Source organism: Vigna umbellata, chromosome 1, assembly GCF_029865625.1.
Source record: "Vigna umbellata cultivar VRB3 chromosome 1, Vumbellata_1.0, whole genome shotgun sequence".
NCBI lineage: Eukaryota > Viridiplantae > Streptophyta > Magnoliopsida > Fabales > Fabaceae > Vigna > Vigna umbellata.
Window position 1 is genome coordinate 43329844 of NC_142165.1, and position 15255 is coordinate 43345098.

Sequence of the window (15255 nt, forward strand, 5' to 3'; positions counted from 1 at the left end):
AAGTTTTGTCACGAACATATATTCAAATTTCAAATAACTAATTAAATTTGATGTACCATATTCAATTCAAACTACAATCACAAATTTAATTCTAAGAAAAAAAAAACTACTTAATCTTTCATTCAATTCATGATGTGATTAAAAGAGTTACACTAAATAAATAACATATTAAAAACACTTAAATATGAACATTCAAAAGCATAGAGAACTAAATTTCAACCAATTGAGTCAAGAATCACACTAGAAAAATAACCTAAAAAATTGAAAAGCCAAATAAGATAAAAAAAAAGTAGAAAATTAAATTGCATAATTCGAAAGTAAGAAAAGAAAGAAGAAGAATGAATGATTGAATGTAGAAAAAATAAACTAAGATTAATCTATTTAAGATTATGAAAAAGTTGCATAAATTTAAAGTGCTATATCAAATTTTATAAAGAACTAGAGAATATAGAAAAAAGTGAAAATCTTAAGAACGAAAGAACGATTATATATATATATTTTCAAACAATTTCAAAATCCTATAAGACAATTTTAGAAATGAAAATAAAATATATCAAATTAAATCTTAATAAATGCATAATTATAATTAATAAGAATATTGGATATAATTATTTCAAAATTACTTTTGTTAATTCCTTTTGTAAGTATATTACTAGTTATCTTTAAAAATTAACATAGCGTGCAAATCAAGTCATTGTCAAGCTTCTCTTTAGTAAAAGGTTTATCCTTTTCAATATGTTTAGTTTAATCATAATGTACTAAATTATGAGCTATGCTGATTACAAATTTGTTATCACAATATAGATTCATAGTTCCATCCCATTTTATCTTCAAGTTTTTCAGTATAATTTTTAGCCATAATAACTCACATATCCCTTGATTCATTGCTTTTGAAATTCTGCTTCAGCATTAAACTTGACTACCATACTTTGCTTTTACTCTTCCATATTACCGAGTTTTTCATAGGCAAAGTGAAATAACCAGTAGTTGATCTTCTATCAACAATTGATCTTGCATAATCAACATCGGTATATAGTTCAAGCTGACAATCTTGTTTCTTCTAAACAAATTTCCCTTTCTCAGTGTTTCTTTCAAATATCGGATAATTCTAAGAACAACTTGTATGAGTTTTGTTTGCTTGATGCATAAACTAACTTACTAAACTCACAATAAAAATAATATCAAGTCTAGTATAAGATAAATAAATAAGTCTTCACTTTTTACACTTGGATCAACTGGTATTCTTACTAGTTTGGAGGTCATTTTATCTATTTCTTTCACCAAACTAGTAATATACTTTTGTTGGATATAAAAATTCCTTTATTGGATTGAACAACTTCAACTCCTAAAAAATAGTTACTCATGTTTATCATTTTCAATTACGATAATATATATATATATATATATATATATATATATATATATATATATATATATATATATATATATATATATATATATATACACGAAAGTAATATTTTACTTTTAATAAAATAAGAGACAATTGTATATATTTATTTTGAAATACAACATCATATATGAAAAATGAAAGCAAACTAATGAATTTGTATTTTTTTTAAACTCAATGGGCAAGGGATAGTGGCTCCCATGATGCTACATCCTATTAAAGATATCTCCTTCAATGTCAAACTTTTTCAAAGGCTAAAATTTTAAAAAAAAATCTTAAATGATATTTTATGTGTGACTTTTTTTTTCATATGAAAAAAAGCAATATATTATAAAATATATATTGATATTAAGAATTAATACTAAAATTTCAATATTTAATTCGATGAGTCAATAAGTAATAGATCTGTCTCATTACAATAAATACTTAGTCTAACTCAACCAAACAAATAATAAATTATATTGAAACATTTTTATACACAACAAATAATACAGGTAAAATATCTTCGGAGGTTCCTATTTCTGCGAATTCGTATCAATTGGGTCCTCGTATTCTCAAAATTCTCAATTGGTTCCCTATTTTGGTAAAATTGACTCAATAAAGCCCTTGCCATTATTTGTTGTGGACGACGTTAACTTTCTTACGAGGTGGCATGCTGATCTAGCATTGAATAAATACGTGGCAGAGTAAGAAGTGATTATGTGGATTTATTTTAAGAGTAGATTTATTTTAAATTTTAAATATAATATTTGTTGCCTCTCTCACTCTCTTCCGTGCCATGGATTCCAGTATCCCCAATTTTTTTTTCTTTCTTCTTCTCCTTTCCTCTTCCAGTCGCCAGATAATTTCTTCGTCAAACTTACAGTGGTCGTGGTCGGATAAAATAAAATAAAAAAGAAAAGGAGAAAGATGAAGATGAGTAACTATAACATGACCGGTCCCTTCCTCTCCCTGTCGTCGCTATGACCGCCCCCTTGCAGAAATGTAGAATGCATCGTACAAAAAATTAACAGTTATTTGATTAGCATCTAAAATTAAAAATAAAATAAAACCCAAATTCATTAAGTGAATGTGGTAAAACAAAAACATGCTCAAAATTAAACAGAGAAAAAGAATGCAACGAAGTCAGCATCAAAATTGAATGCAGAGAAACTCAATCTAGTAGATGATCGAAATCCAAATATGGCAAAGAAACCCTGATCGAAATCCAAATATGGCAAATAAGCCTTATGGGAAAGTAAAAAGCCGAATCGCTCGATAGATTGGAAAGTTGAGGCGAAGAAAAAATCATATCATAATCATTCATTCCAAATCAAAGAATTGAGTATAACCCAACCTTCTCGAGGGTTTTGCGGTGGGTGGTGGCATGGAGACGCTGTCGAGGATGGCGTCGACAACGACGCTTTTGCTCGTTGAGAGGAACTTTCTTAAATTTTATAATCCCCTACACTCTGAACCACGCTTAGACTGCTCGTACTGCCAGAATTCGACGCCGTTTCTAATGTCGGTGATTCGATTTCGATGATGGATCTTCGACCAGAACTGAAAATCACTTGAACACCGAGAGTGGCATCGTTCCTTGGCATCAGAATACTAGCAAGGAAGGATTTCACCGAGGAGGTTGGCGGAGGACAGTGACCTTTACTTTCTTCTCTCCCGTTCTTCTTCTTCTTCTTCGTCGTCGTCGTCGTCGTCGAGGAGTTCGGTAGGGTTTGAAGAGGGATGATTGGGGGCGTGAATTACACGACGCGTTTGGGTTGTGGTTCTGGGATTTAAGGCTTAGGTTGAGGGTTGGCGGTTTCACTGGAAGTGGCGAGGGAAGGTTTTTTGGGCGGAGAAAGAGATTGAAAGAGAGAAGAAGATGATGATTTGGGTTGAGAAAGAGATTGAAAGAGAGAAGGCGGCGATTTTGGTTGTGGAAGAGATTGAAAGAGCGACGATTTAGGTTGAGGAAGAGAGGAAAGCGACGTCGTCGTTTTGGGTAGGGTTGGTTGTTGTTGTTCTTCCATTACAACAACGACAAGGAACATCTGATTTTCTTAAATTTTATAATTTAAAATTTTATAAATATCCACGTAGTAACCACATCTGTGCCACATTACACATAAAAGATACTTCAGCATGCCACCTTGCAAGAAAGTTAACGTCGTCCACAGCAATTAACGACAAGGGCTTTATTGAGTCAATTTTACCAAAACAGAGACCCGATTGAGAACTTTGAGAATACGAGGACGCAATTGATACGAATCCGTAGAAATAGGGACCTCCGAAGACATTTTACCAATAATAAATTATATTGAAACTCTCTTATACACGTAACATGAATCAAGCACGTTTAAATATTCAACTCAATATGTATTTAAATTAATTATATTTAATCAAATTTAATAAATAATGATTTTGATTCATTTAATTTAATATAATAAATAAGACTTAATACCAATTTTGGTCCCAACTTTTGTCAGCTTTACTCGAAATGGTCGTAATTTTTTTTTGTTCAATGGTGTCCTAAAGAATGTAATTTATGTTCAATTTAGTCATTTTTGCATACGGCGTTTAAATCGTTAACGACACACTGTTCAACTGTGCAATAAGTGAATGTCATGTCATTTAACTGCTGACATGTCTTGCCACGTGGCAACCCCTTCCCCACCCAAAAAAATTAGGGTTTTTGAATGAAAGGGGGAAATGCTTCCTTACGCCTCCGCTACTAGAGGAAAACCGAAGCTTACGATGGTCCAATTGACCATAGTGGGTCTGTCGGAGTTTCGCAGAAACGAGAGCGAACTCCTTTCCCGAGGCGCGGTGAGGGTTGCAGCGGCGGCGCCTCCGCGAAGGTTCAATCTCCGACATAGTCGCGATGTAAGAAGCCCACCGTTCTCAGGCGATTTCGCGATAATAAGACTCGCGATTGAGGGTTTCGATTTGGGGGTTTTTGTTGTGTTATTTGGTTTTTGTACATTAGAATATATGATTTTCGTTTCAAAATTGATTTGGGGAATTCTTGGTTCTTCTCTATTTTGCGAGTGGTTAGGGATTTTGTTCTTCCCTGCAGATTTGAGTTTTGGCTTTTTCGAAGTGGGGAATGAGGGTTCAGATTGGGAATGTTAGGATTTCTAAACTTGGAATGAGGGTTCTTCTTATTGGGGATGAGGGTTCTTCTCTGTTTTTCCATGAATTTGTTTTTTCGTTTTGGGTTCATTTGATTCGTAATAATGGGTTTCGTGGTGGTTGTGGTTGGATGCACGGGTGGCGCCAATGAAGGTGCTGGTAGGTGGCCATGGGTGGTGTTTTTGGGTGGTTGCTGAACGGAGAAGATGATGGAGGTGCGAAGATGGTGGTTGTCCGTGATCATGGCGGCGGCGGTTAGGGTTAGGTGGTGGCTAGGGTTTCTGTGTAGGGGAAATTAGGGTTTCTGAAGGTAGGAGATGATGATGACCTGTCAAGGGTGATGTGTCATTTATTGCATAGCTGGACAGTGCACAATTAACGATTTAAACGCCGTATACAAAAAGGACTAAATTGAACATAAATTACATTATTTAGGACAACATTGAACAGAAAAAAAAATTAGGACCATTTCGAATAAAACTGAAAAAAATTGGGATCAAAATTGGTATTAAGCCAATAAATAATAAATCTGACTCAACCATAGAAATAATGAGTCAGTGAGACTTTGACCCACATAAAAATTTTAAAAACAATCTTAAATGGTATTTTATGTGTGACTTTTTTCATATAAAAAAAACAATAAATTATAAAATATATGTTGATATTAAGAATTAATATTAAAATTTCAATACTCAATTCAATAACTTAATAAGTAATAAATGTGACTCATTATAATAAATACTTAGTCCGACTCAACCAAATAAATAATGAATTATACAGAGACTCTATGCTACAATAATATGAATCAAACACATCTAAATATTCAACTCAATAATGTGTATTTAAATTAATTAATATTTAATCAAATATAATAAATAATGAATCTGAACATTCAATTCAATATAATAAATAATAAGTCTCACTCAACCATACAAATAATGAGTCAGACTGAGACTCTAACTCACATTAAATTAATAAATATTTATCAAAGCATACTTGACTCTAATATAATTTTAATGGGATGGACTCGAATAAACCTAACTCGACTCTGGTATAATTTTAGTGGGTTGGACTCAGATAAACCCAACATGACTCTGACATAATTTTAGTAGACTTAGAGGTGTCATTTGAGCCCCTGGCCCATGGGTTGACCCTGATCCCTTCTAAAATCAAGCCCCAATTTTCTAGCCCACTTAATAGGGGGCTTTTTAAAAGCCCCAACCCCTAAAGCCCCACATAAAGTGGGCTGGGGTAGGGTTAGGATGGGGCTAGCCCCCAAACTAAATTAATTCACTTTTAATGTTTTTTTAGTTATTTCTTTTATTTACTTTACAAGTTCAATAATTTCCAAAATTTACATGATATTTAATATCTTTTTAATTAAATATAAGCATATTTTAAATATATGCATTCAATAATTATAAGCATTTTTTAAATATATAATTTTATTATTTTGGAAAGTTAAAAAAGAAAATTTTATTATTATTTTTATTTAAAAGAAAATGAAAAAATTTCAAAAAAGAAATTATAAAAGTAACACAGTTGAAAATTTGATTTTTCAATAATCGAATTCTGATATCTATATAAATATTTGAAATATTAATTATGGATAGATTTTAAATTCAAATTTACTGATTGGATGAATTTTTAATATCGGTGTAAAATTTTTATTTTTTATAGTTTCTCATATAAAATTCTTTTGTTGAATGTTTTGTATAGATATATATACATTAAAAAATTAAACCACAAACTTTATAAAGTTTAAAATTAATTTCACGTAATAAAAGAACTAACTTTTTAGTAAAAATCCTTGTTAGGCAAAATTGTTATAAATATCATATATGTTAGTATACAAGATCTAGATGTAATCCTAGTGGTTATAAAATCAGATTTTTTTTCTAACCTTTTAGATTAAATTAATATTTTAAAATGACTTATTTTTATCCAACAAAGATCGTTTTTATTGAATTATATATCATAATTGAGCTGATTGTAATAAAAATAATTAAATAATAGATACAATATTTTTAAATAAATATAATGTTATAATTTATAATACTAAAATTAAAATTATTATTGTATTTAATTATTAACATATAAAATAAATAAAAATTATAATAATTATAATAATAAATAAATTACATCAATGTTTCTAATAAGAAACTAATAAAAAAGACAAATGAATATAATATGAAATATATGAAAAAAACATAAAAATATATAAATTGATTTAAATGACTAAATTATACGTTTTATAATTTTTTTTAAAAGAATTATATAACTTTATAAATAATAAATATTAATTTTATTAAATTTGGAAAATTATAAAAGTTAAAAAGTTATTAAGTTAAAATTTTAACATGTTCACACCAATTAAAAATAATGTAATTTTGATCACAAATCTTAATCGAATGATATTGATTTAAACTAGTGACAAAATAGATTACCATCTATAAATAAATTCGTTAGTCCATCAAAATTTTACAAATTAAATTAATTTTTTTGAACTTTTAAACCTATTTTATGTGGATATCTCTGAACCGTCAAATTTACAAACCAAAATTAAGAAACCAAAATTAAGATGAAAAAATTATCAAAACAAAATTTGGAAATTAAGGAATAATTGTATAAAAGCATTATTATTAAACTAATTAATACAGAGACAGTTATGAAGTAGAAAATTAATTTTATTGGTAAAAAAATATAATTACACATGAATCAATTATGATTATAAGTTATTACTAACAAAGATAAAATGAAAGATGGATAAAAAATACACATGATTTGTGATTACTTGTATGATGATATTATGTTTCTGGACGTTAAATTTTGTAAAAAGAAAAGCCCATGGGCTGACCCTGGCCTATAGGGCTTTAGGACTTTTTAGCCCTGTGGGCTTTTTTAATAAAGATATTTTTTGGCCCTGTGGGCTTTTTTGGCCCCAACCCACGTAGGCTAGGGCCAAATCTTATTAAAGGGGCTCATTTGACAGCTCTAAGTAGACTGGACTCATCTTAATGGGTTGGGCTCAGATAAACTCAACTCGACTCTGACATAATTTTAGTAGACTGGACTCATCTTAATGAATTGGGCTCAGATAAACCCAACTCGACTCTGACATAATTTTAGTACACTGGGCTCATGCACTTCCCCCCTATTTTCTTTTATTCCAAAAATACTCTATACCTTCCCACTATTTTCTTTTATTTCAAAAATACCATACACCTCCCCACTATATTCAACCATCTTTCTCTTTCTCTCTCCACATTAATGAAGCATTGACATGACTCAGATTTAAACTTGTGATATTGCAAAATTTTATTTACACTTTCCCTTAAATAAGTTTGATTCAATCTTATTTTTACTGTTCAATATATTTTTTTTCTTCAAATTACTTAATAAATGGTAAAATTTTGTTCTAAATTTCTAGAAAAATGTTTATATATATGTGTTTTTTTTACATTTAATATCTATAATTTTTAACATTATATTATGTTTTAACTTACCGACATGTTTGACTCAAATAACTTGAATAAAGTATTTAATTTATTAGATAAATAATATAAAAATATTATTAAATACTTAAAATATAAAAGAAAAATTATTTGTTAAAGATTTATAATTTATTTAGTTCTTTCGTCGTTATAAAGTTAGTATATAATAACAATAATATATTATTTACTATTAATATTATTATGTTTATTATTTTGTATTTGCATCTAACTTTTAAGTTTATAAAGTGGAAGTGGTAGAAGGACTAAAATTGAAGTTTCCTCTGAATTTTATATTTTGCAATATATCACAAGTTTAAATCTAAACCATATGAATGCTCCATTAATGCAGAGAGAAGAGAAAAGGAGAAAGATGGTTGAGGATAGTGGGTAGGTGTAGGGTATTTTTGAAATAAAAGATAATAGTGGGGAGATGTAGAGTATTTTTGGAATAAAAGAAAATAATGGAGTGGTGCAGAAGCACCTGGGTGGTGGAGGAAGCAACACCCAATTAATAAATATTTATCAAAACATACTTGACTCTAATATAATTTTAATGGGATGGACTCGAATAAACCTAACTCAACTCTGGTATAATTTTAGTGGGTTGGACTCAGATAAACCCAACTTGACTTTGACATAATTTTAGTAGACTTGACTTATCTTAATGGGTTGGGCTCAAATAAACTCAACTCGACTCTGACATAATTTTAGTAGACTGGACTCATCTTAATGGGTTGGGCTCAAATAAACTCAACTCGACTCTGACATAATTTTAGTAGACTGGACTCATCTTAATGGATTGGGCTCAGATAAACCCAACTCGACTCTGACATAATTTTAGTAGACTGGACTCATCTTAATGGATTGGGCTCAGATAAACCCAACTCAACTCTGACATAATTTTAGTACACTGGGCTCATGCCTCACAAAATTCACAAACCCTAGATATATTAATGCTACACAAAATTCACAAACCCTAGATATATTAATGTTAGCATTTGTGATAGATGTGTTATTTTATATACAAGTTTCTCCAAGATTTCAAAGAGGAGGAAGGTAAGGCAAACACTCTGAGATAAGAGGGGCCTTTTATTTCTCTAATTTGCCCCTTGGTCATTGTCATCAGCTTCTCAAAGCTCCGTCCTTCTATGGTGGGTTTCTTCTGCAGCTTCTCCAGTTTTTTACCACTGATCAATGCTCCATATTCTCAGGTTTCAGGTTTCAACTTTGATCTTGTCTCTCGCCTTTGCCTTTCATATGATTATGGGATGCCCTCAACAGCCAGCCAAAGACTTGATCACCAGGTGAATCCGTCAACCAGAAATGGTTACACCCATTCTCATATTTTTCCTGATTTTGTGCATCCAGATCAACTTATAACCAGTTTCTGTAATTGCTCTCTCTTAACAAGCTTATACTTATGTTAATTGTAGTCTGGTTGTGTGATCAAAGCTTAGAAGATGGCAACCTAGGATCGTTTTTGTGTATTTTCCATACCTTTGATTGTTAGCCTTGAGATATCAAGCATTGAAGTAGGGAATCGAAGTTCATGGAAGAATGGTCAACATTCTCAAATGGGCCTTCTTTAGATTCCCTTGGAGTTGAAACAGCTGGTGAATTTCCTGGAAATGGTTGTTGTCCTGGAGATGGCCATGTTGATAATGGTGCTCCTCATGGTAAACTTACACAAAAATGCCTGTTCTATCAACTTTACCCTCTTTATCTGAAGGATAATTGTCCCCAAGCTGGTGCTCGGCCTTTGCTGGTTTTGGTTGATGGACAACAGCTCGATTTGTATAAACTCTTCTCCCTTGTGAAGGAAAGGGGTGGATATGCTGAGGTGTCGAAAAATGGATTGTGGGGTTCGGTGACCAAGGGATTGGGTTTGAACCTTGAAGTTTACTCGCCAGTGAAGTTAGTGTACGATAAGTATCTGAATGATTTTGAAAGGTGGCTGAAGAAAATTTTTGAAGAGAAGATTTTAAAAAATGGGAATAATGGGTGTGATTGGGGTTTGGACTGGTTGCCCTTGGATATAGAGAAAGAGTTCAAAGGCCTGTTATGTCTAAATCCAAAGAAGAAAGCCGATGATGAACTTTTCAAGTCAAAATCAAATAAAAAAAAGAAAAACACTGATTTGGTTAACCACAAGAATGGTAATAATCTATTGGACACCAAAGATCAAAATAATAAATCCGAGGATGTCCAACACATTGAAGGTGACGATAATGAAAAATTCAGTAATGGAATTAAGGACAATCCTGCAACCTTGGGTGCAGAATGTGCTGACAAGGAATGTAACCTTCTCAAACGCAAGCGGGATGCATTCTCCGGCATGCTAAACTGGATGAAGAATATTGCAAAACATCCTCTTGATCCTTTAACTCGACCGATACCAAAACCATCAAAGTGGAAGGAGCATAAAGGCCGGGGCTTTTTTGGTCAATTTCTTAAGGCAAGAGAGGTTCTGTCACTAAGAAATCATGAACCAAACAGTGGGTTGTCTTCTTTGCAGGTATAAACTTCAATGCTCAATATTAGCTTATCCATAGAATTTTTGCTTGTCATTTCATATCCTGAAGCATATCAGCATCCTTTGCTTGAATGTGTGATTATCATTTTATTTTATCTGTTAGGCATTACAGCATGCTTAATTCTTCCAAGGTAATAATTATTTGATCTCATTGCATTAGTTTGTTTCCTATATTAACTGTGCATACCCACCAAATCTTAGCTTGCAAGTGAAGTTGCATAAACTCCTAGTGCCTTTACAAACTCGACTCAACCTCATTAGAGTCGATCTAGTCATATTGATAATTTTAGAAAATCTGTAAATGATGTATATGCATGAACTTAATACTTCTGATAATTTTTATCAGAATCTTGTGATTCGCAAATCAAATTTTACAATTAGATACATTTTGGCTATCTATCTATTTGTATCTCAAGAAAGATCTTAATTGATTTTGTATCTTCCGAAACATGAACGAATATATGTAATTTCGTATCACCCATATGATTCACACAATTCAACTATTTTTATGCTTTTAATTTCTCAACAATTCTTATGAAAAGAAATAAACATTCATGTGAGCTGAAATTTTTAAATGATTAACTTTTTTTCAGTTTTAATCAAGTCAGAAAAAAGATTGTGTTATGAAGTTTCCTTAAAGAACTTTAATTGCGTTATTGAGTTTGCTCCAAAGAGAGTAAGCTTTAGCATTATGGTAAGCATGCTTTCATTTCATGTGATCCAGTTATCATGGTTTCAGATCATGACATAGATCTTTTTTCTCATATGGTTGTATACACCAGCCACTTTTCAATCCTTACAATGCTGTGGACCATGTGCTATAAGAACTTGCCGTTAATGATGTGGAAGTCGATTTCACACATTACCCATATCCACAACTTTGAATCAAATCTGTTTTACAAGCTTAGTTTTCCCATATGCAAGCTTACTTTTAATCAAGTATAAATGGGTAACCTATATTATTTTTTAACCCATTTAACTTTACAGACACTAATGCTGTTAAATGGTGGCACAATGACTGCCATGGAGGAATGGCATGCTGGATTTTTTGCCAACTGCCATAGGCGGTTTTTTACATACAGAGTTCACATTACAATAAAAGGGATATTTTCTTAATAAATTACAAATAATGAAGGAAGGCTGGGTTAATCATTGACCTTCTATATAGATGGCATTTTGAATTTCTTGATTAAAGTTTGTTTCTTCTGACTATTTTACTTTTGTGAGCCTCTTGCTCTGAATGTGCCTATTGTGTTATGCGTTAATACTTGCTATGTTTTATCTACTGGCATCATTCTTTGGGTTAATAGATGTTAGGTTGCAGCCTTCAAATCTGTTTATTTCTTGTATGATGCTGATTTTAGTTTGTTGATGGGTTATTTTGTTTAAATGTTTAATAACTTACAGACAGGTTGTAAGCTATTGATACTTTGATGATTTGGTTAAATTACTAGTTACAGTCTACTGTCAAATAAACTGGTTATAAATGTATATCAGGCGTTATGAAATGACATACCTATCTCATATACAATCATTCCATATTTTGTCCTTTTTTACGTGGCTTGTGGTCTCATCTCATGTTCATCATAATAAACTCAGTTCGGTTTCTTTCATTTTTTTCTCTCTCTTGTTATCCCTTTAAAGTGTGACATTCAGTACCATAGAATGTAACTTGTCATATAGTAGTACAATAATATTTCTTTTTGAGCTTGGTAGGTAATTTGCAGTCAAAAGTAAGTTTCAACACCTTTTTCTATTTGAATCACCCAGTTTGTACCCTATGTGTGACAACTTTTATCAATTTTTCCATCATCATTTTATAATATTGATTCTAGATAATCTAACCTGAAAGAAGAAACCCTTAGATTCCAATGTCTATCTCCAAAGCCCGTGTTTAGAGTTAACCTCTTCCCTTGATTCCTTAACCAAAACTTCATTTTCAAAAAACATGCATTTAGATTTAACCTTTTGTGCATCCCGAGAAAGCACATTCAATACTAGATTAAACATACAAGGACTCAAGGTTGAATCATGATATGAATCTATACTCAGCAGGAAGTCCTTAGTGGCTTTAAGAGTGCCCCATTAAAAGTTACCCTATCCCATAATAATTCATAGTCAGTAAACACCTTTCTTTCCCAAAACCTTCTCCAGTACTTCTCTTGACACTTTGATGTATACCTTTCCCAAGTTACTAAAAACTGTATGTGATGTGTCTTTATTTGCTTCAGTATATTTCCATCCATCTTGTAGAAGATGAATAACTTCTACAGTAGGCCATCATAGTGGGTTCTGGGGGTTCTCTAAGTAAGGAGCTGGTTCTTCTCAGAATTGGATACTAAGTTTCTGTTCTTCTAATTTCTATTTTCGTCTTGTAAGAAGCCCAGCTTCAAGTACATCTCGACCATAAATTGTACTGAGGATTTTCCTTTGATTTCCTTGTTCTCAATACAAATACTTCTATTTTCTTTATTTTTGTGTGGGTTTCTATCACTGACTCTTTAAGTTTTATCCCTTTATGGTAAACACAGTTCTGAATATCTCCTTTATTCTTATATAGAGGAAAGAAAGTCCTCCTCCTCCACTCATCTGACATTTTCTTTGATCTCAAAATCTCGCTCAAGTCAAATGATATTATGCTCTCCTTGTTAAATATTTTTCTGCTCCATTTTATTATTATTATTATTATTTTTCTTTTCTTTAACTATTCTTTTTAGTATTTATACTTCTTTTTAGTTATTATTTTTTAGTATTATACTGCCACCCTTTTCAATTCTGTTTCCTTGGTTATACTTAATTATTTTATTTATGTTTCTATTTTTAATTATTCTCTATTCTGTTTATTTCTTGTTTTGAACTCTATTTTCTTTGATTACCCTTTATTCTGTTGATTCTGTATTCCTTTTTTACTTTTTTTTTGTTTAATATTTAATTATCCTTTTTAATATTTGTACTACCACCTAATATTTTTAATTATTTTGTACTTCTTTTCTCTCCCCGTTTGAATAGACTTTTCTACAGCGGATGTTTGCACTTATATATCTTTAATTTGTCTGCCATGGCTTTTGCTATAAGGTTGCGCCACACCACCATTTGTTCATCTATATACATGATGTATGATACAACATAATGGCATTTGATCCATGTGACTGACATTTCCTAGTGAGATCCCATCTAATTCTTATAATTTCTCATAACATCAATCTTAAACTCTTCAAGCAATCACTCTAATTTATATTACTTAGGTATTAAATTAGTAACACATGCTTCTGCTAGAAGACAGGATCTTAGTGAGAAATTCCTTTTCAGGCTATGTGGAAATAGTATGTTCAATTAATTATACGTTTTGCAGAAACAGAAGATACAACCTGCCATGTTCGAGGATCATGTTGCCCTTGATTGCCGTGCTACAGGAAAATCGAGATGCAGTGAAAGGCTGCCTTCGTCTGTTAAATCTCGGTCATGCTCTTGCTGCAATCCATGTTCTCACAATGGAAATACATTGGCAGGTTCACATAATAAGGTGGCAGAAGAAAATTGTCCTCATGAGAAAACAACTGAAACTAAAGATGTATTGACTGCAAAGGCAATGGATGAATCATCTGGGGAAGAGTCTATTAAAAAGCAAGTATCTGTAGGTCCTCGTTTTCAAGCTGAAATCCCTGAATGGACTGGTGTAGCTTCTGATAGTGACTCTAAATGGCTGGGAACACGACTATGGTCTTTGAAACATGACACAGAACCTGCTACTGAAACAGATCTTGGAAGGGGAAGACAAGAGAAGTGTAGCTGCGATTATCCAGGTTCTGTTGTGTGTGCTAGATTACATATAGCTGAAAATAGGATGAAATTGAAGCTTGAATTGGGCTCTGAATTTTACCATTGGGGATTTGATCGAATGGGTGAGGAAGTTTCACTTCAATGGACAACTGTAGAAGAAAAGAGATTTAAGGATATCATGAGATCAAATGTTCCCTCTAAAATTAAATATTTTTGGAACAATGGATTCAAATACTTTCCAAACAAGACAAGAAGACACTTGGTGAGCTATTACTTCAATGTGTTTATCATTCAACTAAGAACCTATCAGAACCGGGTGACCCCTGAGAATATTGACAGCGATAATGAAGTAGAGTTTGGCTGTTTGAGCAAAGGTTTTGGAATGGAAGCTATCGAGGGTCTTGGTGATGATGATTTTGTGGAGTGTTCTCTGAGCGAGCAGTACATTAATTTTGATTAGACAAGATTAGTGTAGTGGCTCGAGAAAGTTTTTTTTCCTGAGTCAGACTTGTATGAGACAAACTTGTATAAAACTCTTCCTCCATGATCACTGGTGAATGCATTTCTCATACTAGCAATTTTTTTGTACACTATAGGGAGGTAGATTGAGAGAAAAGAACCAGATTGTGGAGTTTTTAGTTTTGGAACTTGGAAGCAAATCCGGACATGTGTTCGAGTCATTTTTTCTACTCATAATGAAGAACTTGCTGAGACCGATATTAATCTTGTTGGAGATGATTGTATTTGTTGGTTGGAATACCAGTTTAACATGATGCTTCTGGGAGGCTGCACTGTTAATGCTGTAAACTCAGTTTTGTTTAGCCAGAGGTAGTGTTTTCAATGTTATATTTTTCGTCATTATTTTGTAAATTGAAATTATATTTTTTATTTGAGACATTTTTTTCTAATGGAACAACCTTTTGTTTGAA

General features: G+C 31.9%; 1 protein-coding gene and 1 pseudogene across 3 annotated transcripts; one reads left to right on the forward strand and one right to left on the reverse strand.

Moving 5' to 3' along the window:
* Window positions 1–2835: 2835 nt before the first annotated feature.
* LOC148205449 (uncharacterized) lies at window positions 2836–7787 on the reverse strand (annotated as a pseudogene).
* Window positions 7788–9055: 1268 nt separating this feature from the next.
* Window positions 9056–15255, forward strand: LOC148205450 (AT-rich interactive domain-containing protein 2-like). 3 transcript variants are annotated; one of them, XM_088103251.1, is made up of 3 exons: window positions 9056–9317; window positions 9447–10528; window positions 13899–15255. In XM_088103251.1, the coding sequence occupies exons 2-3, from the start codon at window positions 9563–9565 to the stop codon at window positions 14784–14786; spliced, it is 1854 nt and encodes a 617-aa protein (XP_087959377.1). In that variant the 5' UTR covers window positions 9056–9317; window positions 9447–9562; the 3' UTR covers window positions 14787–15255. The 3 variants fall into 3 exon arrangements, with proteins under 3 accessions (XP_087959377.1, XP_087959379.1, XP_087959378.1); XM_088103253.1 differs by having other exon boundaries at window positions 13905–15255; XM_088103252.1 differs by having other exon boundaries at window positions 9056–10528.